This window comes from Mixophyes fleayi, chromosome 2 (assembly GCF_038048845.1).
Source record: "Mixophyes fleayi isolate aMixFle1 chromosome 2, aMixFle1.hap1, whole genome shotgun sequence".
Lineage (NCBI taxonomy): Eukaryota > Metazoa > Chordata > Amphibia > Anura > Limnodynastidae > Mixophyes > Mixophyes fleayi.
In genome coordinates, this window is record NC_134403.1 from 357,192,970 (window position 1) to 357,219,951 (window position 26,982).

The 26,982-nt window shown below is 40.0% G+C and overlaps 1 protein-coding gene across 1 annotated transcript; it reads right to left on the minus strand.

Annotated features, from left to right (window-relative positions):
* Positions 1-559: 559 nt before the first annotated feature.
* PATL2 (PAT1 homolog 2) lies at positions 560-26,982 on the minus strand. Its single transcript, XM_075198228.1, has 20 exons — positions 26,904-26,982; positions 21,164-21,234; positions 20,035-20,137; positions 19,135-19,427; positions 18,859-18,930; positions 18,569-18,634; positions 15,669-15,836; positions 15,377-15,463; positions 14,505-14,668; positions 13,951-14,022; positions 13,262-13,400; positions 9,646-9,766; positions 9,007-9,104; positions 7,762-7,815; positions 5,546-5,694; positions 4,537-4,696; positions 4,339-4,470; positions 2,760-2,857; positions 2,118-2,267; positions 560-961 (listed from the first exon to the last, which is right to left on the minus strand). Exons 2-20 carry the CDS (start codon positions 21,185-21,187, stop codon positions 922-924), a joined length of 2,190 nt encoding a protein of 729 aa, XP_075054329.1. The 5' UTR covers positions 21,188-21,234; positions 26,904-26,982; the 3' UTR covers positions 560-921.

Here is a 26,982-nt window from a genome sequence, read left to right on the forward strand (position 1 = left end):
AATCACATCCCTTCAGGAGTATTAACTTATCACCAGTAGAAGCGGCAAAGACTTTTTTGAAAGATTAAGGGAAGTCTTTGTTAGACACTCTGGCGTACAAGCCTCACAGGCTTTAGTTGTAAACTTTGTAAATTGCCTTTTACCACCTCTCCAGACCCAGTTTAAAGCTTAAACCCATTACTGTGAGTTGAGAAGGGAATTCATGACATTGTAAATATTGCTGCACATTACATACATACGCAATCTGGTAAAAGGTGGTACGCCATACTGACTTCTACGGCTTTCATTGTAACATTATCAAATGTCCATTTACTTATGTTTCCCAAACCACCACTTATAAAATTGCCACTTTGACCACCAAGCAATAAGAAATTAGCTACCGATATGAACCCCACGGCTGCGTAAGACAAGACTATTCTGCAGACAATTAACATTTTAAAAAAGTGAGGGGGGGGGGGGGAATAATAATTCAGGTGGCCCAGCTCAAGGTAACCCACTCTGGGACCAGCCCAGGGGCAGCCCTGTACGTTCTCCAAAACATAATTTGTAGACACACAAGAAGTTTCTTTTTGTTTATTTTGCAAGTGGTGTACACGACATAGTGAATGCTGTGCAAAACTCACACAAACAAAAATATAAATTACATTCATCATTTACACCCCCCCATTTTTTATTTATTTTACAGCAGAAATCTTGTTTCAATTATTCCAAACAAAAACAAAAGGAGAATTGCATGGCCATTCAGACCTCTCAGCTCCTTCAACTTTGAAAGTCATGTCCAAGTTTAATTAAACAAAACAAAAAAATTCCTTTAAAACAGGATTAAATATTTAAATTTCCAAAAATGGAAGCTCCACTGATCCATAGGTTTGTGGGAAGTGAAGCAACGACTGATCTGTATTTCCTTTCAGAGTCAGCGCTTCATGAAGGTACTGCAGCATAGGGGGGCGCTGAAGGACATCTAGGAATGAAAGTAAACGTTAGACACTTCTTGAAAGTACAACGTAGACTGGTTTGCAAGTAGCTATCCTACGATTAGTTAAATGAAATCATTTGAAGTTGAAGACTGGTATTTTGGTGAACATAACTATGCAGTCATCATAGTCAGTATTACTGGATGTCAGTTGGCATCAACCCACAACGGCTTGCTCTGTGTAGCTGTCCGATATCCATTCATACAGTATCATCATCATTTATTTATATAGCACAAACATATTCTGTAGCGCTTTATAATTGGGGACAAACACAGTAAACTAACAAACAAACTGGGTAAAACAGACAAAGAGGTGAGAAGGCCCTGCTTGCAAGTTTACAATCTATGGGACAATGGGAGTTTGATACATGAGGTCAAGTCTACATTTGCAGTCGGCCCAGCCAGGCTGTAAAGGTAAAAGTGACTCATAAGCTAAATGATCCTGTCACACAACAATGTTGGTCAGGAGGTAGTTGTCTTGTGTGAAATTGTGTAATGTAGTGAGGTTAAGAGTTTGGTTGAGGAATATTATAAGCTTGTCTGAAGAGGTGGGTTTTCAGAGAACGCTTGAAAGTTTGTAGACCAGAGGAGAGAGTCTTATTGTTCGAGGGAGAGAATTTCATAGAAAGGATTAAAGATTCCATAGAGAATCTGCTGAGAAAGCAGCTTTCAGCAAACATACAGGTGATAACTGGTAGATGTGTCATTCACCAATGTAAGGATTACATTCCAAATGAAAATCAGGGAGACTTGCTTTCAAATCTGAGATGAGAAGGTGCAGTATAACAGCTTATTAGGGCTGTATTTACCATTAAGACCTACTGGACACCTGTCTATAGACTCAGAATTCTTAGGTTTATTTTATATAGGCTTTTCCCTTTACTTTTGCTTGTGAACAATAGGTTGATGGAAAGGTACCAAGAGTTAAAGGAGTAAGGGAAATGAGCTGTAACACACGTGCCCTTTGCGCCAGTAATGTTTGTACAAGTCTAGTGATGTAATTGTTGGGTTACTTAACCCACAGACAAGTTACCAGCCCTGTTCCGAGAGGTTTACAGACCATCCTCAAGAGGATTCAAACTACAGAGTCTTCCTTTTCCAGTGAAATATTTAATAAAAAAAATAAAATAAAAACAATGCTTACTCCATTTTGTCCTCTAATTTATGAATAGTCTGCTTGTCCAGGTAACGGCAAAATAAGGAAAGCAAATTGCTAGGCAAGAAGAGTGGTTCTACCATTGATGACTTGGAGACATGGGAGAGTTCCTTTGCAACTAGGAAGACAGTGTCCGTCCTGTAGAGGAAACAGATAGAATATAATGTTCTACTTCTTGTAGGTGGATCTTTGCCAAGTCTTAACTCAAAGATATCTGGTCCAAACAAACTGCCCGTTAACATTGGTGGTTTTACTATAAACAGCAGAAAGTCTGTCAGCAAAACCAATTCAAATTAAGCCTAGATTTTATACATTATCCAATATATCAGCTAGTATTAGATCATGGTCACTTGTTGGTTGGAAAAGCCCACCGGGAACTACTGGTTGTGCACAGCTATACAAAATTATGTTACTCGTCCCCAAAACACTTGAAATCCTACCTCATCTATCCAACTACTTTCAGTCCAATACAACCCTTTAATACTAGGTCTGCACACGTATGCAAACTAATAAAAACCCATAAACTGCATCACACCATGAAATAAGTGCACATTAGTTAAGGAAATTCTCATTTACAGAAGAACTAGACGGCACAATACAATGAGTAGCTTAGTTACTAGAAGACATTACCATTTTTCAAAGTCCCCAATACATGGCTCCATCGGCGTATCAGAGGACAGTAGGCTCTCTCCATGGCTCAGTAAAGCATACAAGATGGATATTCCAAACTAGGCAAGAAGGAGGGGGGGGTGAGGGAGGAAGACAATTTAACAATCACATACCGAGTTGTCATCATAGGAGGAGGAGCACAAGTCTCTACAATCAGCACTGCCACTTGCATATAACACATAGATCATATGATAACACCCTTACTTGGGCGTAGGGAGCATCAGGGAGATTTTTTCTTTTTAGTACATACACTGACAAGCCACAACATTACAACCACTGACAAGTGACATGAATGACATTAATTATCTCGTTATAATGGTCCTGATAAGGGGTGGGATATATTAGGCAGCAAGTGAACAGTCAGTTCTTGAAGTTGATGTTTTGGAAGCAGGAAAAATGGGCAAATGTAAGGGTCTGAGAAATTTTGACAAGGGTCAATTTGTGATGGCTAGATGACTGGATCAGAGCATCTCCAGAGGGGCAGGTCTTATGGGGCATTCCCGGTATGCAGAGGTTAGTACCTACTAAAAGTGGTCCAAGGAAGGACAACTGGTTACAGAGTCATAGGTGCCCAAGGCTCATGGATGAGTATGGGGAGTAAAGGCTAGTCAGTCTGGTCCAATCCCACAGAAGTGTTATTTTAGCACAAATTGCTAAAAAATGCTGGCTATGATAGAAAGGTGTCAGAACACACAGAGCATCGCAGCTTGCTGCGTAACTGCAACCGGTCAGAGTGCCCATGCTGACCCCTGTGCACTGCCGAATATGCCTACAATGGGCAACGAAAGCCAGAACTAGACAAATTGAAGGTGGTGGCCTGGTCTGATGAATCATATTTTCTTTTGCATCATGTGGACAGCCAGGTGCATGAGAGTCATTTACTTGGGTAATAGAATGCACCAGGATGCACTACGGAAAGAAGGCAACCCAGCGGAGGCAGTGTGATGCTCTGGGCAATGGTCTGCTGGGAAACCTTTGGGTCCTGGCATTCATGTGGATGTTACTTTGACACGTACCACCCAACTAAACATTGTTGCAGATCAAGTACACCCATCATGGCATCAGTATTACCCGTTGGCAGTGGCCTCTTCCAGCAAGATAATGCACCCTGCCACGCTGCAAAAATTGTTCAGGAATGGATTGAGGGACAGGACAAATAGTTCAAGGTGTTGACTTATCCTCCAAATTCCCCAGATCTCAATCCAAAGCGAGCATCTGTGGGATGTACTGGAAAAACAAAGAACCATGGAAGCCCCACCTCGCAACTTACAGGACTTAAAGGATCTGCTGCCAACATCTTGAAGCCAGATACCACAGGACACCTTTAGAGGTCTTGAGACGTGGACTTCACAATAGGTCAGAGCTGTTTTGGCAGCATGAGGGGGACCTACACAATATTAGGCAGGTGGTTTTAATGTTGTGGGCTGATCGGTGTACGTCATTCACAAAAACTTTAAGAAAGTCCTTTTAGATGAAACCTATATCAATCCTCAGTTCCCTGCAATGTAACAGCTCTGAATGCTGCTTTATGTACACATACCTGGTTTTGAAACGCCAACGAGAGAGAACTCTCTGGCAATGGCTTTGTGAGTTCTTGAATTACTCTAATCAGCTCAGTGAATGGAAGCCCATTAATTATAGATGTCAACGGTCCATAGAGAACTGGAAGAGACTACAGAAGAACAATTAAACCACTCACTCCAGCCAGGAAGTAGAACACTCACTCACTTTAAGTTACCTTTTCAGTGGTATCGTTTTTTATGAGGAACGACAAATGCTCAACCACCGTCAGAAGGATCTCCACCGCTTGTTCGCTGTGCAGAAACGAAAGGAGCCGAGCCGTTAACTTTTTACCTTTTCCAACTTGCAAGAGCTGCAAGAAGTCATTCTCTGATTCACTAGAAGATAAAAGAGTGTGTAAAAAATGAGTCATTAAGACTAGACTACCACCTAGTGTGCTGGAATAATGGAAGTGTTAGGGCAGCATGGTGGCTAAGTGGTTAGCACTTCTGCCTCACAGCGCTGGGGTCATGAGTTAAATTCCCGACCATGGCCTTATCTGTGTGGAGTTTGTATGTTCTCCCCATGTTTGCGTGGGTTTCCTCCGGGTGCTCCGGTTTCCTCCCACACTCCAAAAATCCCATACTGGTAGGTTAATTGGCTGCTATCAAAATTGACCCTAGTCTCTCTCTGTCTGTCTATGTGTGTGTATATTAGGGAATTTAGACTAAGCTCCAATGGTGCAGGTACTGATGTGATTGAATTCTCTGTACAGCGCTCCAGAATCAGTGGCGCTATATAAATAAATGATGATGATCCAATGGTGCTAAATATATTTCTACAGAAAGGTTTTCTGTATACTGGGACTGCTACAAACGGCTGTTAAACAAAAAACCTACATGTGAAGCTCCATTGTTCAAGAACAGCCTCTGTGTGCCAAGAACATCCACCCCCATCATACTGCAGGTAGAATTATGTTTACAGAGGATAGAGAGAGAGGACATAAGAGTTGGAGTGATCGTAAAGGAGGAGAAGGGACTACCAAGGACCACTTGTGCCCAACAACTTTAAAACCACACACTTCCATGTAAAGAGGTAAGAATTTGGAATGCCCATTTAACTACACGACTTGGCATTGCTGAAATGATGTGTCTGCAAAGCCAAACATGGAACTTATGCATGTCTACTCGGTACTGGCAGTGTGCACATTGCTTAATTCATTAATTATGCTTCTACATCCCACATACTCATCATAGCCGTCATCCCCAATCTTCAGCGCCTCGTAGATTCTTTGTACTTTGTAGCTCTGTTTTTGCTGGAACCGAAGGTGTTGCTCTTCTGGAATGTGACACATTTTCTTCTCCATCTCTTCAACCTCCAGCAACATAACAAACAGCTGAAATACATGAAGACTACATATTTTCTAAAGAAAAAAAAAAAAAAAAAAAAAAAAAAAGTGTATTATCCAAGTCTATATAGGGGCGATCCAATAAGGTGGGAACCCTTGTGACGACAATCTTCAATTCAATTCCCTTGTCATTTTACATGTGAACTCCTGAAAAAACATTCCACTTGTTAAAAGCGTTGGACAAGCCCCACCAACGTCACATACAAAAAAGAAAAAATACATAAAGTTTAATTTGATTGATAAAAACACACATCATTGTGTGTGCATCATTATTATAATTTTTTTTTTTAAAGACAGCATATTATAAACCCCAGAATATTGCAGTTTCCAGTATTGCAGGATTTTTGGTTTTTAAAGGCTGCAAAAGTTACAATATCAAAAGGGCAAAGAGACACATTTGTGAAAACTAGTTCTCGTTCACAATAAGGCTTATATTTGCTTGTAATAAGGCTCATTTTACCAAGAGATAACCCCTGTAGAAGTTTCACCAGCAAAGACACCCCCATGCGTCTGCCTGATGGATCCTCTATAACTGGAATGAGAAAAAAAAACCAAAAAAAAAACCCCACAAAGTTTTCCATTCTTGGTTTCTAGTGCTGAAGGGGGCCCTCCAGACCAATATGTAACTTTCAGCTGCCACGTCAATAAAAATGGTAAATCGTAGAAAACCGGAATTCACTTTTTGCTGAGAAAAACCCCCATGATAAATAGTGCACAAAATATAGCAAGTGCCAACTTGTTTACACCCCAAAATATTGCAGTTTAAACTTTAACTATAGTTTCCTCAATAAGGAGGGAATACATCAAGCTCTGCGTTTTTCATGGGCATTTTTTGGACTGCCACATAATTGCTCTGCACATATGGCTCATAAAATCTGTTCAGTTAAATATGGAGAGTAAAGATTTTGAATCGTGTGGCAAACTCACCGTTAAAACCACACACAGACACGTTGTGGGGTCGGGTAAAAAAAATAAAATCGCTTTTAACTTAACCAATTGAATCACCCTCCTATGAACCAAGAGCCAGTTTTGGTTGCAAACAGCAACATCTAACCGTTGACTTTCACTTCTTAATTACCATCAGTGTCACTTGTCCATTCCATAAAGTACCTTCGTATGCTGTAAAATGGTAACTGCAGGTGCATAACTAGGATATCTGTAGACATCTACAGTTAACCCACGATGGGCTCTTACTAGATTCCACCGCTTTGCCCTAAGGCTATAGTCCCCACATTCATGAATGTTATCATGCATATTCAGGTGGTTGTTTTTGATGAACCCTTTAGCACTAGGCTAGGCACTTGCCTAGGGAGCCGGGCTCTGGAGGGCGCCACAGAACTGGAAATTAATTTTAAAACTGTGCGGCGACCGCTGACCATACCTGTCACGGCCGCCGCACAGCATTCAGATGCACGGGGAGGGGGGAGAGGCTATTGCTCGCCACCGCCGCCTCACTGCTCCGTCTCCTCCCCTCCACTTACTAGTGTCAGTGAGTGGAGGGGAGGAGACGGAGCAGAGAGGCTGCGGTAGTGAGACAAGGTAAGAAAAGACGGGGTGAGGAGGGAGGAGGGAGCCGATTTTTGCAGGGGGGGGGGGGGGGGGGGGAGAAGAGGGCGCCAATTTTGCCTAGGGCGCCATGGACCCTAGCACCGGCCCTGAGAATAAGGATACTGGTTATAATATTAAGTTATGCAAGTAGCAGCTTTGCCAGAGAAAACGCACTTTGCCAACAATAGAGTTCAATGCCTGTTAACAAATAGACTATTAAAAGAAACCAAGAGCCACATTAGATTGTAAGCAGGGTTCTCTTACCTCTCTGTCTGTATGTATTACCCAGTATTGTTTTATTAAGGTTTGTTCCCAATTGTAAAGCGCTATGGAATTTGCTGGCGCTATATAAATAAATGTTGATGATGATGATGATGATGATACCCGTTATCTCATTGGTTTAGCCAAAGCATCAGTCCACATGCCACCCTGAGCATTAAAAAGAAAATCTACAATATTCTAGACCTACATAACATGCAGCAGGGAACTATGATAACAGATACCAACCTTCTCAATGTGTTTTAGGACCCTTAACCTCTGGTAACCAAGAGATTTCATATCCTGTAAAAAAATAAATTTATATATCTCTGCATGTTCTTCACCATATGTATATTTCTATACGAAGAGGATTTAGGAAAGAAACAAATACAATTTCAGAGTGTAAAAAAAAAGCATTTGCTGCAGTTTAAATACAGAAGAGGAGTCAATCTCTAGTTCGGTTTCAAAATATTTACACTTTGGCTATTTATTGCAGGTCACGTCCCTTGTCCTCAACATCTCCTTAGAGACAACCTCAAGACTTGACCACCGTTATAGCAGCACAGTGGGCTAGTGGTTAGCACTTCTGCCTCACAGCACTAGTGTCACAAGTTCAATTCCTGACCATGGCCTTATGTGTGTGGAATTTGTATGTTCTCCCTGTGTTTGCGTGGCTTTCCTCCCACATTTCAAAAACACACTAGTAGGTGAATTTGCAGCTATCAAAATGGACCCTAGTCTCTGTGTGTGTCTGTGTGTGTGTGTGAAGGAATTTAGACTACACTCCAATGGGGCAGGGACTGAAGTGAGCGAGTTCTCTGTACAGCGTGGCGCAATTAGTGGCGCCTTTTTAAATAACTGATGAATGCTTTTATTATTTGAACTATTTTAAACTCCTTCCTAACTTTTATGATATTTCTGGGGCTGTACCAACATCCAAACTGGAAGTGATTAGGAACTGTATTATCCCTGATGGTAACACTACTCAATAGATGTTTTTTCTAATGTTATTCTGTACATTTAACTTGTACTTTGAAAATTAAAAGATATTTTCTACGTTACTACACTATATGGTCGTTCTCTATAATGCAAGGAATCATCACCCCAAAGGAACAAACATTGATGACCTCAAGAGTACTCAGATAAGATTGTCACTTTATTTACAGACTTTTTTTTTTGTTGTTAAGACTACTAAACTATCAGTCACTGCTTTCTCACTTTGTTTTTAACACGTAAATCAACCTGATAAAATCAGGTGTATAGACAGACAGCTGCCACCAGTTATAGGGACTCTAGAGCAAATAATTAAAGAGAATGTTTTAAGATTTATCTTCCAATAAGGGTTGGTTTTGTGTGCATGTAGCGGGACACCTCGTGTAGAATGTTCACACCTAAAAGGGAGATATGGCAGCAGTTGAAGTATAGAAGACCAAACACCCCCAAAAACCTAGTGCATTGTCCCTCTTAGAGGAGGTTGCTGCCTCGTGTACTTACTTCATCTGGCAGGACGTGGGAAATCGCATCAATGGCCCTTCTGGGGCTGTAACAGGTGGAAACAGCAACTTGTCCTAATGAACCTTCAATGTGAACCACTGGGAGAGCCGGGGGATGGAGAAGGCATTAAACAGATTGACAAATTAAGAGGGGGGGAATTGTTACACTCTTCACACTGTTTTAAGGTTTAACACCAAGCACATATATTGCAAAAGAAATCGGCGCACCAAGCACCCCACACTACTGTACAATATAGGTAGCAAGTTGTGATCCCAGCTTCAACCGGAGCAATTACAAAAAAAGTCATCTTATTGCCGGTTGGGTTTTACTGTGTGGCCTGTTTATCACTTACTGGAGGCTTTATAAATCAGGAGCACAGTTAAGTTTCAGAACGAACAAGTTTTAAATAGTGACTATACCGGTTGTGCAAATGGCTTATCCAGGACCATGGATTAGATATATAATATATACACAGTTTGATTTGACACTTAAGTGATTGCAGAGGGTCTCTCCTGATAAAAAGCAAAACCACAAGGCCATTTAGGCCTCCACTTCCAAAGGGGGAATGGTGAGCAGAGGCTCAGCAAGAGATAGAATTTATACCCCCTACCCCCAAAACAGGCCTGTCAACATATATACCAGATTCGTAGGTCTCTGCCTTCTGGATATAAGGAGTAACCAGTTTAGTGGGCTCTTTCTTCTTGCGATCCCCAAAGAGCTCTTCTTCAGCCATTCGCCTTTCCAGCCTCTCATAGTAGGTCTAAAGTAGAAATTATATAAAAACAAGTCTTAGAAGTTTTTTTAAAAACAAACAAAAAAACTCACCCATGTACAACTTTGTAGGCAGGCACACAGGGCCAGCAGACACCAATTGCCCTAGGCAGTGCCCATCCCCCCCAAGATGTTGCACCCCCACCACCCAGCTGCTTAGCAGGTGGAAGATAAGGGTGCAGCATCTCGTTCCCCAGACTGGAAATGTGAATTAGACCCCAGTACCACAGTTCCAGCATAACACTGACAGCATTCACAGGCAAGACGCTGCTTCTCTCCTTGTCTAGGTCTGGGCAGTGCCTTGAGGAAAGGGGGCCCACCAAGGCAACCACCTGATGGTAGCACTAGCTCTGTAGACAAAGCATTACCAATGTCATCATGTATTCTAGTTTCCTAGGTCAAGTGCCATTTGTTCCCACCCATAATATTTATTTTGCATTTATTGAACTTACAGCTTTCCATTTATGGTTTGTTTTTTTTTAGATGAAAACTTGGTCACAGATTTTGCACCATTCCCCCCACCCCACCATGGGATATCAGATTGCAATCTATATTCTCAGACAGTTTCACATTGTTAAGAGTCATCACAGAGCACAGATACATTTACAGTATATGGAATCCTCATCAGAAATTAAGTTGGAGATGTAAATTTCATTAGTATACAGCACAAATAAAATTTGGTGAAAAAGAACAGCTCTTTTAGAATTTTAATATGCTGGAAAAAAAACAAAAACCCTCCAACATACAAGAATATCTACAAAAAGGCTGGAAACTTAACATCCTCAAATCAAGCTTAATACAAAAAAAACAAAAAAAAAAAAAAAACACGGAATCAACCACTGCAACAGATGCCTTGCACACAAATCCCTGAACCACAAAACCCACACTACCAAATTTATCGCCAACATCTACATCCCACAGAAGAGATCACGTGCAACAAAACACGGGAGTCATACCTGATGAGATTTAAAGACGAAAATAGAGCACATCATAAATATCAAAATTGAAGCGCAGACCCACAGCGTATCGGAACACTTCAGAATACACCGCAACCCCTCAGGACTTACCTTGCAGGGTATCAAACATGTACACAACCCTGGATGAGGAGGAGAATTCATATTGCAAATATCAAGAAGCAAAGCAAAATGGATTCACACATTAGGCACCGACACCCAGGGGTCTGACTGACCTAGGAGCATTCCTGTGAACCCCAAAGCACCCTAACCACCACAAGACTCACGTGCCAAGAAGCACCTCTCCAACTATAGTATTTTACACCATAGTCATTTCAATATGTTATTTTTATCTGTATTTCTATTTTCATATTTTTATTTATATTTATTTTTGTTAATTCTATTTTCCTATTCTTTACATTCATTTAAAAAATAAAAAATAAAAATCTATCCATGGTATAGATCTTCTATTCATCCATTGCTCCCACCTCTAATCTAGAACCTAGGATTCCAGTTACCCAGCCTCTTGTCTCCTTTCCCCAATCCTATCACTCACCCACCTCCTCCTTGTCCGCCCCCTTCCCCCCCCCACAATCTTCCCGATTGGACACCTGAAGCTCCGCACCACATAAACCCAGCAATTCCCACCTGCAGAAATCCTATCACTGAACAAGTCCCATTGGGAGGGATGAAACATGTTGGTTCCACTCTGGATCTAGATACCCCCTACCCGTCTACAGCATGCAAGCAACTAGATATCTATGCCAGCTTCCTCTCAGAAAAAGAAACCCCAAACATACCCGGCAGTATCAGCAGGGGAACACACTGGCACATGTGCGTTTCAACAAAAACTGGTAGTTCGGCATTTGGAATGCAAAAACACCAAGAGCAGGAAGCCGCTTGGCCATCGATACACAGAAAAACACTGCTGACCACCACTGAAGTACAGGATAAAGTAAAATACACAAAATTGCTCCTCTTGGAGCACCTTTTCACAGCACACACTATTTTTATATCTCACCAACACTTCGTAATAACACACTTCCCATCAAATTCATCCAACCTACATTAACGTACCACACCCACCCATATTAAAACACTCACAACTATCTCTCACCTTCATAGATACATGTAATAGAGCCACATAACCACCTAGCTATTCCCCCCCCCTTCTGTTGAGTTATTGTAACAGATTCAGACTTAATGTTGCTCGAGTGATTACATGCAACATTACCTTTTAGCTGCAAGTTATAGAACCATTTTAAACCAATTTGCTACAGACCAAGGGGCCTATTTATCAAAAGGTTTCCCCCCTGTAAAATCCCCAAAAACAACAGTTTTCGGGGATTAAACACCAATTTGCTATTTAAGATAGTAGCATCGCAGCAGATATCAGATATCTGATGCTTTGCATCTCCTATCGTTTTACTGAGCACTCCCCATAACAATGTATGGGGAGTGTTCAGTAACGCTATTTAACAATAAATGTAATTAACTTTTCAAACATGATCATGTACATCAGCTCAAGCTGGTGCACATTATCATAAATGAAAAGTTTCAGTGCTGTCAGCTCTGCTCTGAAGAGCAGAGCTGGACAGCGCATGTGTGGAGGGATCACATGATCACATGATCACATGAATTGCTTAAGGCAAAACTACCACCCGCCTGGCTGGATCTTTCAATTAGCTAGGAGTACTTCCTACCAGTATTAAATAGTGGAATTTCATAAATGGATTTTAATACATCATTAGAACCCATCTTTCTAGACTTCAATATTGTTGCATATTCATTAATTGATCACCAAATTAAAAAAAAAAAAAAAGGCAATGTTTGTTAAAAACTCAGTGTGTGCCAACTTTCAAATATTGTGAAGGACAAAAGCAAAATAAAAGTAGAAAGCTAATTAGTTTACTGGTTGAATACAATGGACTTTTTTTAATATACTTGTTTCTGGGATATTTTATTGGCTACAACAAGAGACCGAACCAAGTCCTACATTTAAACAAATACTCATTTTTTAGAAGAATTGTGTACACGGATTAAATATGAAACCCTTAGTTGTGATTTTTATCTTGCGTTTTACTCCACCACGTTGAATCTTCTACCTATTCTAAAAATTAAGATTTTACAAGTCTACATGAAGCCACATTTACATTGAATGCCAATTCTATAAGGATGATCTATATTTTGACTTTGCAGAAACCCCCCCTGCATGATTCTGGACACCAATCAGCACGGTTATTAGAGCAAACATCCCTTCGAGGGAGAACCTTAATTATTGCTGGGCACAGAGTAACAGATGTACGCCCCTCATTGTGCATCCTACAACATTTACTACAGCAAGATTGTTTTGCTGCCCAAACTATAACCCATCCTACTGTTTAAACATAGTAAACCATCACTTTCAGATAGATTCCATCTGTACACACTTAAACCATAAGTGCATTTCTATACATAAGGCATCATAAATAAAATGCATCAGTATCACAAACATGTACCATATGGATTTAATCCCCATCACCACACTGTACCTGGTAGTAATAGTCATCTAGATGTGGATTTTCACTCTGTAACTGAATCATCTGCAGTTTGATTACCCATTCCTTTTCCTTCTGAGACATTATGTTTGCATACGGATCGGGTCTGCTATCCCAGTGCTTGCGAGACGAGCTAGCCGAAAAGTAAGGGAGTCAGTCTGCATACAGTTCTGTAGTTAATTTTTCATAGCGTACTACAAAAAGGGCAACATGTTTTACGGCCTCCCATCCACTAGCATTTTTATACAGGAGTGTTACTCTTTTTTGTAAATAAAAGATCACTGAATATCATTTGTGTTTACCTCAAGACTCCTAAAAGAGGTACGCATACAAAACTAACCACAACACTAGTAAAAATAACGGTGGTTACAGGGACATGAAACACTTGTTTCTTTTAAATTCATTCACATGCGCTGTGTAAGAATGGAACTCCCAGTGGGTACGAGACCATTTCAGATAAAACATGTATCCAGACATTGCCAAATCCAGAACTGGAGAAAGCTACAGTAGGTCTATCGAACTAGACATATAGAATTGAAGATTTGTTGTTTTTTTTGTTTTTTTAATAACACACCCCACTGTTTGTAGATTTTGTTCCCAGCGAATATCAAAGTTTAGTTGTTATCAAAGAATGGATCCCTTACTCCTAACCATGGCATTATCCCCCAAACCATCAGACTTACCTCTGTACACGTTGTCGCTGACTGAGTATCCTGCGGTGTTGAGGATGTAGCTGTGTTACATGACCTGGAACCCTGCATTATAAACACAAAATCCATCTTCAACATATGTCCAATCATCAATAACTGCTAAACGTTTTATATGCGTGAGCGCACTTTTCTCACTGAAGCCTGTGTTGCTTACAGTGTAAGCAGACATAGTATTATGTACCAAGTTATTCATTTTAGATTTGCACCAACTAACATGCCACGTGCACAGTGTTGAGAATACTCTGCTACAACAGCCTTAATGGTATTTAACAGACTTATTCCAAAAGTTTAAACACTGCTCCATCCACCTAGATCAGACTCTGAACATCTGTGTCATACTTGCAGAATCAGCTCTCACCCAACACAAGTGCCTGGTTTAGACTTTTTTTTGTGCCAAAACTATATACAGTACTTAATCCAAGCAGCCTTCATAAAGCTTAGCTCAAACCTCCACAACTATCAATTTGTCACCTTTATGGGTTTGTACAGTCAAGCCTCATATGTAGTAGAGCATACACAAAACTTACCTAAACCTCTGTAGAGTGTTACATGCTGGGCTAAAGAAAGGAGACATACTGGGAGACATTGGACCAAAGTGCATCCTGACCATCTTGGGGGTCATCGGTCTGGTGGGAGTGCTGATGTTGGGCGACATTGGCCTAAACGGAGTCTGGGACATAAAACCTGGAGACTAAAGAAATAGAGAGAGTCTAGTCAGTGAAGATCTGCTGAAGGCAGGAGCAAAAGAAAACCTACATGTTAGTCAGAGTTAAAAAGGACATGCTGTTCTTTACAGGGTTTGGTAACAAACTGCATGGAGTACTTCCCAATAGGGGGAAGGGTGGGCAATATTGCCCACTAACTTGCCTCCCTGGCACTTCACAATGCCACAGTTACCCCTGCTACCCCACACTTTCTGGGCCCAAGTTATAGGAGTAGATTCCATCAAGGTGTGTCTATATGTAGCCGGCATTAACCTGGTTGATGCTGTGTGGTCATCTGTATACCTGCAGGAACAAGTGGTTATAAATAACAATTAAGAAATGTGTGAATTCCCATTGTACCAGCAGCCAGTAGAGGGACCAGTCCATTACATGTTTGTAGCTTTAGTTGAACCCCAGGGTGGGGGGGGGGGGGGGGGGGGGGGGGAGGGAGTATATATTGTGTTGGTAGTTACAATAGCATCAGCAATTTTTTTAATTTATTTTTTTAATACCAAGACATCCATGTCAAAACAAAGATCCCTATGCCAAACATACAGTATAATGAACCAGGGTTTAATCCTGGTCAATTTTTATTCCCCTCCAAAATATTAGAGTTGCCAGTTGCACCAAAATCCACATAGCCCATGACTGAGAAAGATGCCATTAACAGCACAGAAATTAAAGACGGCAATCACCTGATTTGGAGTGAAAGGGGGATGTGCTCTTGGCGGAGGAGTATACGGAAACGGTGGACCCATGTTACGTGGCACCAATGGAGATTGCTGAAACAAGCACATGGAACCATTATTAGTGACTCTAAATTCAGACTACAAGAAGGAGACCACACATAGCAAAAATACGCCAAATATGAAACTTAAAATGTTGCTATGCGTTATCTAAAATACACCAATATGTGGAAACTTCGTTTGGTTTCTTTATCAGTTTGTTATGTTGTATTTTCTCTATACCAAGGTTGTTCTCAGTTACCTGCCTAACAAAGCGCTGGCGGAATGGCTTAGGGGACATTCTCCCCATCTCTGTCCTGTTGAGCCGCTGAGCACACATGTACTGCCTCTGCATAGGAGAGCCTAGGAAATCTAGATTGGCGGGTGGTCTGTAGGGTGCCTTGTTCATTACTCTGAGGATGGCTTTATCCTACAGGATGGGGGTAAGAAAATACAGAGTTAGAACTTCTTACAACACAAGGTAACATTTTTGAAAAATTAGGACCATAAACACTATAGTTACTACACGAAAATAAAAACCCTCTGAAAGCCCAAACAGATTCTTGATTCAGAACTGGACTTTTACTACACCCCTGTGTGGGATGCCTGACCTCATGAAGTTAAACAATCTTAAGCTAAGCAGGGATGAAGAAGTTTATAAGCACTATACAGAATATAGCAGTAGATCAAATAATCCTCCTTGGCCAGTAAACATTGCTCATAAATAGTAAACTCACATTGACCTCCTAGGCACCAATACACAGAAATAAAGTCATATGAAGTGAAAAAATAAAAAATTCTTGGGGGCACCTACAAATGAACATCTAAAGACGTAATTGAATATAAAGCTTTTTGGACAAACTGAGCTCCTGAATAACATACAAAGGACTTCCATTTGTTAGAATTAGCAATAAACATAAATAGTCAATACAATATTAAAAATTCTTGCTGTAGACAGACTAAATACATATAAGGAAACTACTATATAGATCATGAAAAGTATTGCTGAATGTAGCTAAATAAGTGCACACACAAAAACACAGCAATGCAATGTTAACTATAACTAGGATACATATGAGTGGCCAGCTCATTTGAATTGCCTAAATGGAGTAAAAAAAAAAAAAAAGTTTTAAGCTTCCTTCTGGTGAAGTCATTGACTTATTGTTCCCAATAATATCCGTGTACATGAAAAGATTTTTCTTTTTAGTTTTAACTTTTTCTGCATGTGCACCTATTTTGCTAAATTCAGCAATAATTTTCATAATCTATATAGTGTTTTTCTTATATGTACATTTAGTTTGTCTACAGCATGACTTTTCCATTTAATATTGTATTGCTTATATTTATTTTTTTTGCCAATCCTAACAAATAAATAATTAAAGTGTTATTCTGGAGTTCAGTTTGTCCATCTGCCATGTTACATAGAGGTCTAAAAAAACAAAACAGCTTTTTATTCAATAATTACCCCCCAAGTATTGTTTTTGCCATTGCTCTTAAACAGGAGCAGGGCACAAAGACCACCTGAAAACCCCTCCCTTTGGAGGGAGCATACAGTTGACCTAATGATGAGAACAGCAAAGTTGTATCCCGGAACACTCTTGAGAGCATTGTACTATAGATAACAGAAGTTTCTACACAAACTTCTTAACAAGCTGTATTCAAATATACTTAAGACTAACCCAACATCACCTGGGTGACTACTCTGTGCAGTTAACATACTGGATTGTCTACAGATTGGCTGAGGCTTTCCCACAACTTACCGTGAGATTGAGCCAAAATACTCTGTACCGACAATTAAAGGGCAACTGCCATCAAGAACCCACCCAATAGTCTTTACTGTTGTGTGGTCTATAATTAACTGTGCCCCCATCCTTACCTATACTGAAGTAGTGAGCTATATAATACAGAGGCAGGGACAGCTGGGAGCACCATGGGATACAGAGGAGAGCCAGATGTTCACAATAGGAATAAGGCCCTAAATGTTATTTTGCATCAGACCCCAATAAGCATTTGATGGCCATGTTTGGGCTCCGGTGTCTTTATATTAAATTTATGTTCTATTTATGACATTGGCAGGCTTTTTAGAGTATTACATACCTTAAGAATTTTTAATAAGATTTTAAAATCTTATTGCTCAAGAGAAATCCAGCATTTAACATTGTGCTTGGGATTATACAGCAGTTTCAAAATTCAGACCATTTAGGTATTCCATTTTAAAAGGCAGAGAATAAATGTCTACAGTCATGGCCAAAAGTTTTGAGAGTGACAAATATTATTTATCACAAAGTCTTTATGATGCCAATTTGCATATACTCCAGAATGTCAAGGAGTGATCAGATGAATTGCAAATAATTTTAAAGTCCCTCTATGTTGTGATAATGAACTTTATCCCATAAATATTTGCACAGCATTTCAGCCCTGCCACAAAAGGAGCAGCTGACATCAGGTCAGTGATTCTCTCGTTAACACAGGTGAGAGTGTTGACGAGGACAAGGCAGGAGATCACTCGGTCATGCTGATAGAGTTAGGATAACAGACTGGAAGTTTTAAAGAAAGGGTGGTGCTATAACTAATTGTTCTTCCTCTGTTAACCATGATTACCTGCAAGTCGTCATTGCTTTGCACAAAAGGGGCTTCACAGGCAAGAATATTGACTCAACTCTTTACAGGACACAGCCTGGTCACATTTAACCCTCTATTCGATATTGGTCATACAAGGCAACAGACCACAATGCCCAATACTCAGACCAAAACAGATTTGGTCAGGTTTTCAAATGAAATCAAAAGTGCTACTACGGACCTCTGTAGTAATTGTCAAGCAGTCGGTTACATCAAAAGTGTTCCAACTATATCTCCCCCAATTGGCTACCTATGCGTTGTTGGTATAGTCTCAGGCTGAAAGGCAAGATCTACATGTGGCTTAAGACGAATGACCAGTCACTGTCTTTTCCACAAGATCAGCAAACATCTCCTGAAGTAATTTGCACTTCTGTGAACATACCAATATGTGGGTTAACAGGAGGTTGTTTTTATCTCCGTTCCCTTAATCTCCTCATCTGGGAAGCCCTTAATTTCGAGGATTAAATACAAAACAAGATTTTCTGAAACTAGCCCCCATAACATAGAATTACTCAGTGCTCCCCCTCACAAAAGCACCCTTACCTCCAATATCTGTCCGGTAGGTGTTACTTTTGGAGATCCTTCCCACAGTCCCGAATCCATACCAGACTGTCAAAAAAAAAAATAAAAAAAAAATGAATCTGTAATCTGTGATAATACAGGTAGCCATTTTGTGGGCTGAACATTAACCCAACCTATCAAATCACAAGGAACTAGTGAGATCACTGAGGCATAAGACAAATGGATAGGGTAAATTATTGGTTCAGCTGCCTCCATTGTAACCAAAATCATAAATGTTTTTACTTCACACTTAAAATCTGCAAATCAATTACCAGATCATAATCTGCATCAAATTCATCCCAGGTAGATCCAATAACACTGTCGACAATAGCACTGTCCACACTCTGAAAAATAGAAATTAAAAAAGGCACAATATTATTGTTTTTTTTATTGATTAAGTGTTATTTCCCCAGGAACATGTTGCGTCTCCTCAAATCTATTCTAGTTTGCAGTGTGTGCCACTTTGGGTGGTGCAAGGTGGGGTTGGGGGGGGGGGGGGGTCATGGAGAAAGATGGGGTGAAATATAAATTCGAGGCCACAGTTTTACCTCCAGAGTCGGCTGCCCATGAAATGCCTTCATCACTGCTGGATCTCCCAAGCCGGAATCATTCATTCTTGAACTTTCTAGATGACCCTTCACATCCACGGAGAGACTGACGTCTTTCAGAGATTGCACCACGATTTCAACCTCCTGCGTTTGTCTCTCCTCATCCAGATCCTCCACCACCACCGGCTGTTTTCCTGGAGATTCTCTTCCGTCACTCACAAACTCAGGTGATTGGTCAGACAGTTCCTCAGTGTTCTCTTCTTTAGGGGGTTCATCGTCAGAGTCTTCATGATCTTATAAAGGAAAAAAAAAAAAAAAAAAAAAAAAAAAAAAGGTTTTAGCAAACCTAATTAACACTATGTTAGGGTTTAGGCAAAAGGAAGAAGACCGTTTCCTGAATGGATGCTGCCATGACCTTTCAAACCAAGAGTGATTTCCACAACTTCTGCCTGTGTAATAAGAGTCTCAAAATGCCCCAATGAAACCAGGACAGATGCATACTCTATCTGTGGATCAAACGACCAATGTATGGACAGACTGGACTAGAATTCTTGTCCCTATAGATAATGATATCCTAAATGCATCTTCTATAGCCTTTTTTTTTTTTTCAGATCCAAGATATACCTGGCTTGCAGAATGTATTGTATTAAATACACCCAGTATTTAATTACAGAATTATTATTTTTTATTATCAATTTTTTTATTTATAGGGCGCCACTAGGTGTCCATAGCGCCGTACAGGGACAAACGAGATAGATAGAAGATAAGTTTACCATGTAGACATCAATGATCTTTAATGAAAAGCTCTCTAGCTGCAGCCACCACAAGGCAGAAAGTGAGCTTTACCTGGAGTGTATGAACATCTAGCTATAAGCCATAGATGTTGGATTTAAGTCCTACCTAATCCAAAAGTCACTTCATTATATAGATCAATTTCTTCATCCTCTTCTGCCATTTCTTCCAACAATGAACCTTCTTCTGCCAGATAAAAATCCTCTGGCAACTGTGGAGATAATAGATTTTTATGTATATCTGAAGCCAAACGGATATATTCAATTATGATTAGACGGTTAATGGCTAAAGTTGTTTTTATTGCATAAGGAAAAAAATACAAAACAAAAAACACCCAGATAGACAAAACACACATTAACAAAATTAATTAGATATACAAAAGATTGGGTTGCAAACAGGTCTACAAAGTATCTTTTAATAACATGGATATCTTACAGGAGGGGTGGCCATTTCCATATAATACACAAGTGGTTTTATTAAACATGCTAGAATTTCCATAATGTTTGTTACTTTCATTTATTATTACACAATGCACTGTGTATGGGAGGTATGGTCTCATTCAGAGTATAGTACTCATTAAACCAGGACATTGATGTATTAGTACATTGATGTATTAGTACAGAGTTCGAGAAGTCAGGTGTCATACAAATGTATTTTTGGGTTTGCCCTGTACGTGAAACGGTTACCACTGGAGAAAACACTGCCGTCACAGGCAGAAGCCACCTCCAGAAATTAATGATGAGGTTTATTACAGAGGGAAAAACAGCAAAACACAAAACCAGCCTGATTGCCGGAACTTGAAGTGGAAAAGTGCATACAGTGAATTTGCATTGTGACGCAAAGCTCAGGAGCCGATGTAGCTTCTCCTACTAAGTCAGGTGACTTTTGGGGACCAGCAACAAGGCTCAGTTCAGACCAAGAGGAACTACTCTAATGACTACATAGCAGCTTGTCCCAAGCCACGGAGGATAGAGGAAAGGGAAATTTATAGTGAACTGTAGACTACAGCAGGCACTTCTGACCAAATTACTGATGGGCTCTGCACAACCCAGTCTAACACTACAGGTATCATTGCGGGACAGAAATGGCGAGACCCAAGTCGCACCAGACTATCTTACACTGGTTTGGGGGCTTACTCCTTGCATATGAGAAAGACAGCTATACTCAAGGAATGTCAGTTAATTAAGATTTGTATCCCCGCCCCCGATATCTTCAAACCATTATGTACAATACTTACAATTTGTTCAGAGTTGAGATTCATGGTTTACTTGACGCAGACTGCAGAGTGACGCAAGTAAGGGATTTAACCTGTGGGTGAAGAAACATTGCACTGGAGACAGTACTCAGGAAAACAGAATTCTCATTGTCAAGTTTAACGCCTAGAATAGATCAATCCAAGACAGAACATACACTTCTTATTTGAAATACATATCACCAGTTGGTTCATTAGAGCTACAAATATGACATGTGCGAGAGTTTTAGGGTCTTCATAAGAGACATTATCTAAGATAAAGGGCCATTTATGACATTCACACTAATCACAACACGCATCTTTGTGACAGCAGTTCTCTGCAGTCATGGCAAAAGTTATCTAGACTATCAAGAGCTACTTATAACTCTGGAATCCTCATCCTACTGAGCACATGTTGGGGACAGTACTTGCATAGGGCTGGAAACTGATCAAGAAATAAAAAAAAAAAAAAAGTTTTTAAAATGTATTTAAAGCATTGAGGGTGGGTGCAGTGGTTTCAGCGCTGGGGACAAGCGTTTTATTCTGACTATGCCCCGGTTTGCATGGGCTTCTTCTGGGTGCTCTGGTTTTCTCCCGCTCATCAAAAACCATACTGGTGGGTTAATTTTTTCAGAAGCCAATTAACCTTAGTGTGTCCATGTGGTAGGGATTATAGATTGTAAGCTCCACTGAGGCAGGGACTGATTAATAAATATTCCCTGTAAAAGGCTGGGTAACATCTAGGTGCCATATAATTAGTGGTTAAGCTATAAAACAAAGATACAAGTTATATTATACTACCTTTTCTTATTTTCTGGGGGTAGGGAGGAGGAAAATACAAAAGCATCTTCAGATGCATCCTTTCCACAACAAGGCAGTGCATTTCTTTGTGGGCAGCTGCAGAGAACCCAAGGGTGTTGCCACTGGGTGTTTAAGAACCCAATAGTTTTGCAGCCAGAAAACTACTGCATTATGGAGAGGGGTTGAACGTCGCAATGTGACTGGGAACACACTACAGAAAGATTCTCCCAATGTAATATCGTAAACGATTTTTACCAACGAATGATAGTCCTGATGATCATGCAGATTCATGTGTACACACCTAAAAGATTTACCATCATATCTGTACACCTCATCTGTCATAACCATTGGCTAAAACGATCGGGACTCTATACACTATAGATATTTGCCTACACACTTCAGAACTTGCCTGACAGTTTATAGAGATTTAGTCAAGTTATAAAATCAAATGAGACAATACAATGTTCTTTGGTATGATAAGACAGGATCGTGGGAGGGTACACACTAATGTGATATCAGACCCAACTGTCGGTTATCCTGTGAAAGCTTTGTAGTGTGTACCCAGCTTAATGCTTAAACTGTGAGGTTCTAAATTACCAGTATAACAGGCTTACGTACAAGGAAATCAGACTTGTTGAGCCATGAGATTTTGACAGCAGCTTTGTTATTATAGGCTAGATTTTTATTTAAATCAAAAGAGGACCTGCGCTCAACTCCAAACGGCAAGAGCAGCAAGAATTCAGGAATCCCTTCCTGTGTCCCAAGCAATGTATAATAAATTAATGCGCTCAAATTGCCTAGAACATATCTATAATGTAAATGGTAACTATTGGTAGAATTAGATAGTTGACATGAAATAGTGCAGAATGGTAAAAAACAGTGAATTTAATTTGCATAAATAAACAATTACAGAAAAAAAGGGGAATGAGTATTATCAACAATAATTGGATATTGATAAATGAGTACATACATTAAATGAAAATAAAAACAACAAGAGTAAAAAAAAATAAAAATAAAAATTATTTTTACTCTTATTGATTTATTATACATAGATTTTTATTTAAGTAATGTTTCTTAAATCTTGTCCCCGGGGATGGTTAACAACGAATGTCTTAGTGACCGAGTGGTTAGCACTTCTGCCTCACAGCACTGTGGTCACGAGTTCGATTCCCGACCACGGCCTTATCGGTGTGGAGTTTGTATGTTCTCCCCGTGGGTTTCCTCCAGGTGCTCTGGTTTCCTCCCACACTCCAAAAACATACTAGTAGGTTAATTGGCTGCTATCAAAATTGACCCTAGAGACTCTCTCTCTCTCTCTCTCTCTGTCTGTGTGTATGTTAGGGAATTTAGACAGTAAGCTCCAATGGGGCAGGGACTGATATGAATGAGTGCTCTGTACAGCGCTGCGGAATCAGTGGCGCTATATAAATAAATGGTGATGATTATGATGATACCTCCTAACTGTAGTACAGGTGTCAATTACTGACACTTTATAGGAGCCAGAAGTTGTACAGTCCGAGAGAAAAAGGTTTCAGAAACACTGCAATCTGAAAACAATGAACAGCTACTCTTCCTTTTCAAAAGGCTGGCACCTATATACGTATTAAAGGCACTGGGAACACACTACAGGGTTTTCAGCCAGTTACCAGGCCAATCACCCAACAACCAACAACTTGATCTTTGCAGCTGGCGGTTATGACAGATGAAGAGCACAAATCTGAAGGTAAATCTTGTAAAACGTGTATAGTGTGTGTATAGTGTGTGTATAGTGTGTGTATAGTGTGTGTATAGTGTGTGTATAGTGTGTGTATAGTGTGTGTATAGTGTGTGTATAGTGTGTGTATAGTGTGTGTATAGTGTGTGTATAGTGTGTGTATAGTGTGTGTATAGCTCACGTAGTTACTGTGCTTATTGTTTACTGTACTGTGCTGTGCTGTCTCTCCTCGTATTGTAATTTCGTTTGTCCCTGTACAGCGCTACGGACACCTAGTGGCGGCCTATAAATAAAAATTAATAATAATAATAACTCTCGATCTCCATTTTTATACTCTACTGCCCAGACTCATCCCCCAAATACAGCAGAGCACAGCCAAATACTAACATGACACATAGTAGATGCAGCCAGCCAGCAATTGGAGAAACACCCACAATAACCTCTAGGATCAATAGTTTATGGTCCACCCAACGTATGGAGCATACACATATATTACTTAACACTAAATACAGCTTCTGGAGGACTTGGTCACCATGGACCACACTTGAGGCCAAACCTACTCCTCAAACCAACTGAAACTAACTCGCCCCCCCCCCCCCACCTTCCATTATCACCCCGTCCTCTTTCACCTTTGGCAACAAATATGTGATGTCTTTAATGCGGTCATCAATGTTCTCCGAAATCTCATACCTCCATCCCTTGTCTCTACCTTCTATTTTATGTAGTACTCCCCACTCAATACATTTTGGAAAACCCAAGAACGAGTTTAATTATATATATATATATATTTATTTATTTTTTAACCGCTTCAGTGCCAAGGCAAGGACAAGCAGAACACATCCTGCACATATACCCTTGAAAAGTACCAAAGATGAGCCACTTATTGTCCTAAGCAATCTCAGGGGACCATCATTTGAAAAAAGGGATTCACTTCTTTCAAATGATATGGCCCTCTAGTAGCAAGGGTCTGGTGATTAGGTCTAGAGGTGGTGGTGGGAAGTTATAATGCCCACATCTCCCCATCATGGGTCCTGTTGACTCAGGGGTACTTATTTGATGTGGTAGGTTGTCCAGTTGTCAAAATTGTGTGCCTTCTTGGGTAACCCATTATTCCTACACATTTTTTGCATTTCGTTCAAGACAGTACAAGCTGGCAAAAAAAATGCATCATTTTCAAGTGCACAATTTATTTATGAAAACTTGTGTAAAATCCTGATTAAATTTTTTTTTCAAAGATAAATTATGAATAAAATCACCAACAGGCCACCCCAGCCTCCTTTCCCCTCCTGCTGCTGTTAGAAGCAGCATTGAAAGGACATTTCCAAGCTGAATCTGGCACAATCCCCTCAAACAGGACTGTTCCACCTAGCTGGGAAATATATTGAGATTTTCATCAGCTGTTTAACTGCTTGTGCGATATTTGTGGGTGAAACAGACTTCAATGAAGCACTTTAAAGGAACCATTTTTGCTGCGAGTCCTAAATGCTGATTGCAGTTTACTATAGGTCATCCAAGAGCGCTAGAGAAAAAGGTTCTTCTACAACGCCGCCCTGACGTAGAGCAAATACACCAACAATGTACTAAGACAAGCCTGGCCAATCTAACACTACAAGTCCCAGCATGCTTTGCTATTAGCTGGATATCTACTAGCAAAGCATGCTGGGACTTGTAGTTTCACAACACCTGGAGAGCCACAGATTGGTTAGGCTTGTACTAAAATCCTAAAAAAAAAAAATTGCCCCCAAACACAAGAATGATTATTTATCAACTTGGGTGCAAAGTGCAGTGACTCAGACTAAATGCAGAGGTCTGGTTATAAACTTTCAAGACTTAATTGCAGACTGGTCAGTAAGGGCTACTGTACTTGTGTAATCGACTCCAATGGGGGAACATGGGAAAGTTACAAGGTGGTTAAACACAAGTGTATTGGCAGGTGACATTTTTGTCTGCTTCTATGTATGAGTATAATGGAGGGTTTTAGTTAGACATTGTCAGCACAATTTCTGCTCAGCAATGTTTCTAAAACAAAACAAACCTCATTGGTTCTGATCAACAAGTTCCATGTACAATCTATACATCAGATTATGTGCACTCATCACAATGAGCACAAATATACAAGTAACACTGAACATGATCTACCAATATTCTGCCCATTTCTACAAACCAAATTTTCACTAGTTCTTTAGATCATGCAACATCAGACATTGTCATCAGCTTACACAGCCACAAACCAGCCTAACAACTTCATTCCGATCACATGAGATAATGAAATACATAAAACATTAATACTTTCACCGAACAACAAATCACAAGGTCTGGTTTTAGAAGACAAATCCCCCCCTAGATCAAAAATGACAACAGGGCTACTTCACTTTTAAAGACAACCCGTTGGGCCTGAGTCATTAAGGCAATAAAAAGGATTAAATGTTCTCTGGGACAAACAATGTTACAATGCAAAGGGGTGCAAATTAGTTTATTATTTTGTACACAAGTTAAATACTGGATGTTTTTTCATCTAGCACACACATACTTGATAGCTTTGTTTTTACACCAAAATATAAAGTTGATCTAGGACATGCCCTATTGCAATTATAAATCTGTCCTCACATTTTATATTTACCTCCCCCACCAATGCAACATGGTTTTCCCCAGGTGCACAGTTACTCCTTTTTTATGCTTTGCTCTCCATAATGACTCAGGCCCAACATGTATTCCTAAAGTAAAGTGGTTTCCAGCCAAACAGCATACAAGGGGTAAATTGAAGACAACACACACACTGCAGTGCATTAACCTGTCTGCAGAGCATGACTATAGACAGGTATAGGATACTGTGGTAATGCACATTTTGATGGGGAGTTTTGAGTTGTATGCAGCTTCTGTAACGAATGTATCTTAAAACACATGAATTTGTTACATATATACATTGTCATTTTTTAAACTCAAATGTTTACTTTTTGTTTCGCATAGTAGAGTGTATATGGCCTGGACACAAGGTTCTTAACACTTTCTACATATTTGATTTTTCAAATTAAATAGAAAAGCAAAAAGGAAAAGTTATAGAATGCTATTGAAAGACAAAGAAAGCAAAAACATTAACACAGGATAGTATTCACACTGCTGCAGAAAAAGTGCAAAGATAGGGATGGCCAACCAATAAAATAAAAACTTTTTGTGTAACTATAGACATATGTCCTAATATTACCAATAAGTCATGTTTTTTGTTTGACCTACCACTCCAGACTGTTCCCAGACAGACAGTCAGTCAGTCCCCACTTAACTTCTCAGCTCACTAAATATTGCACTTAAAGAG

Coding starts and splice junctions, on each gene's coding strand:
- PATL2 (XM_075198228.1), bottom strand. CDS start 21,187: ATGAATCTCAACTCTGAACAAATT. Junction 4,697..5,545: donor GGGGATGACGGCTATGATGA/GTATGTGGGATG, acceptor TTTATCTTCTAG/TGAATCAGAGAATGACTTCT. Junction 4,471..4,536: donor AAAACGATACCACTGAAAAG/GTAACTTAAAGT, acceptor GTTCTTCTGTAG/TCTCTTCCAGTTCTCTATGG.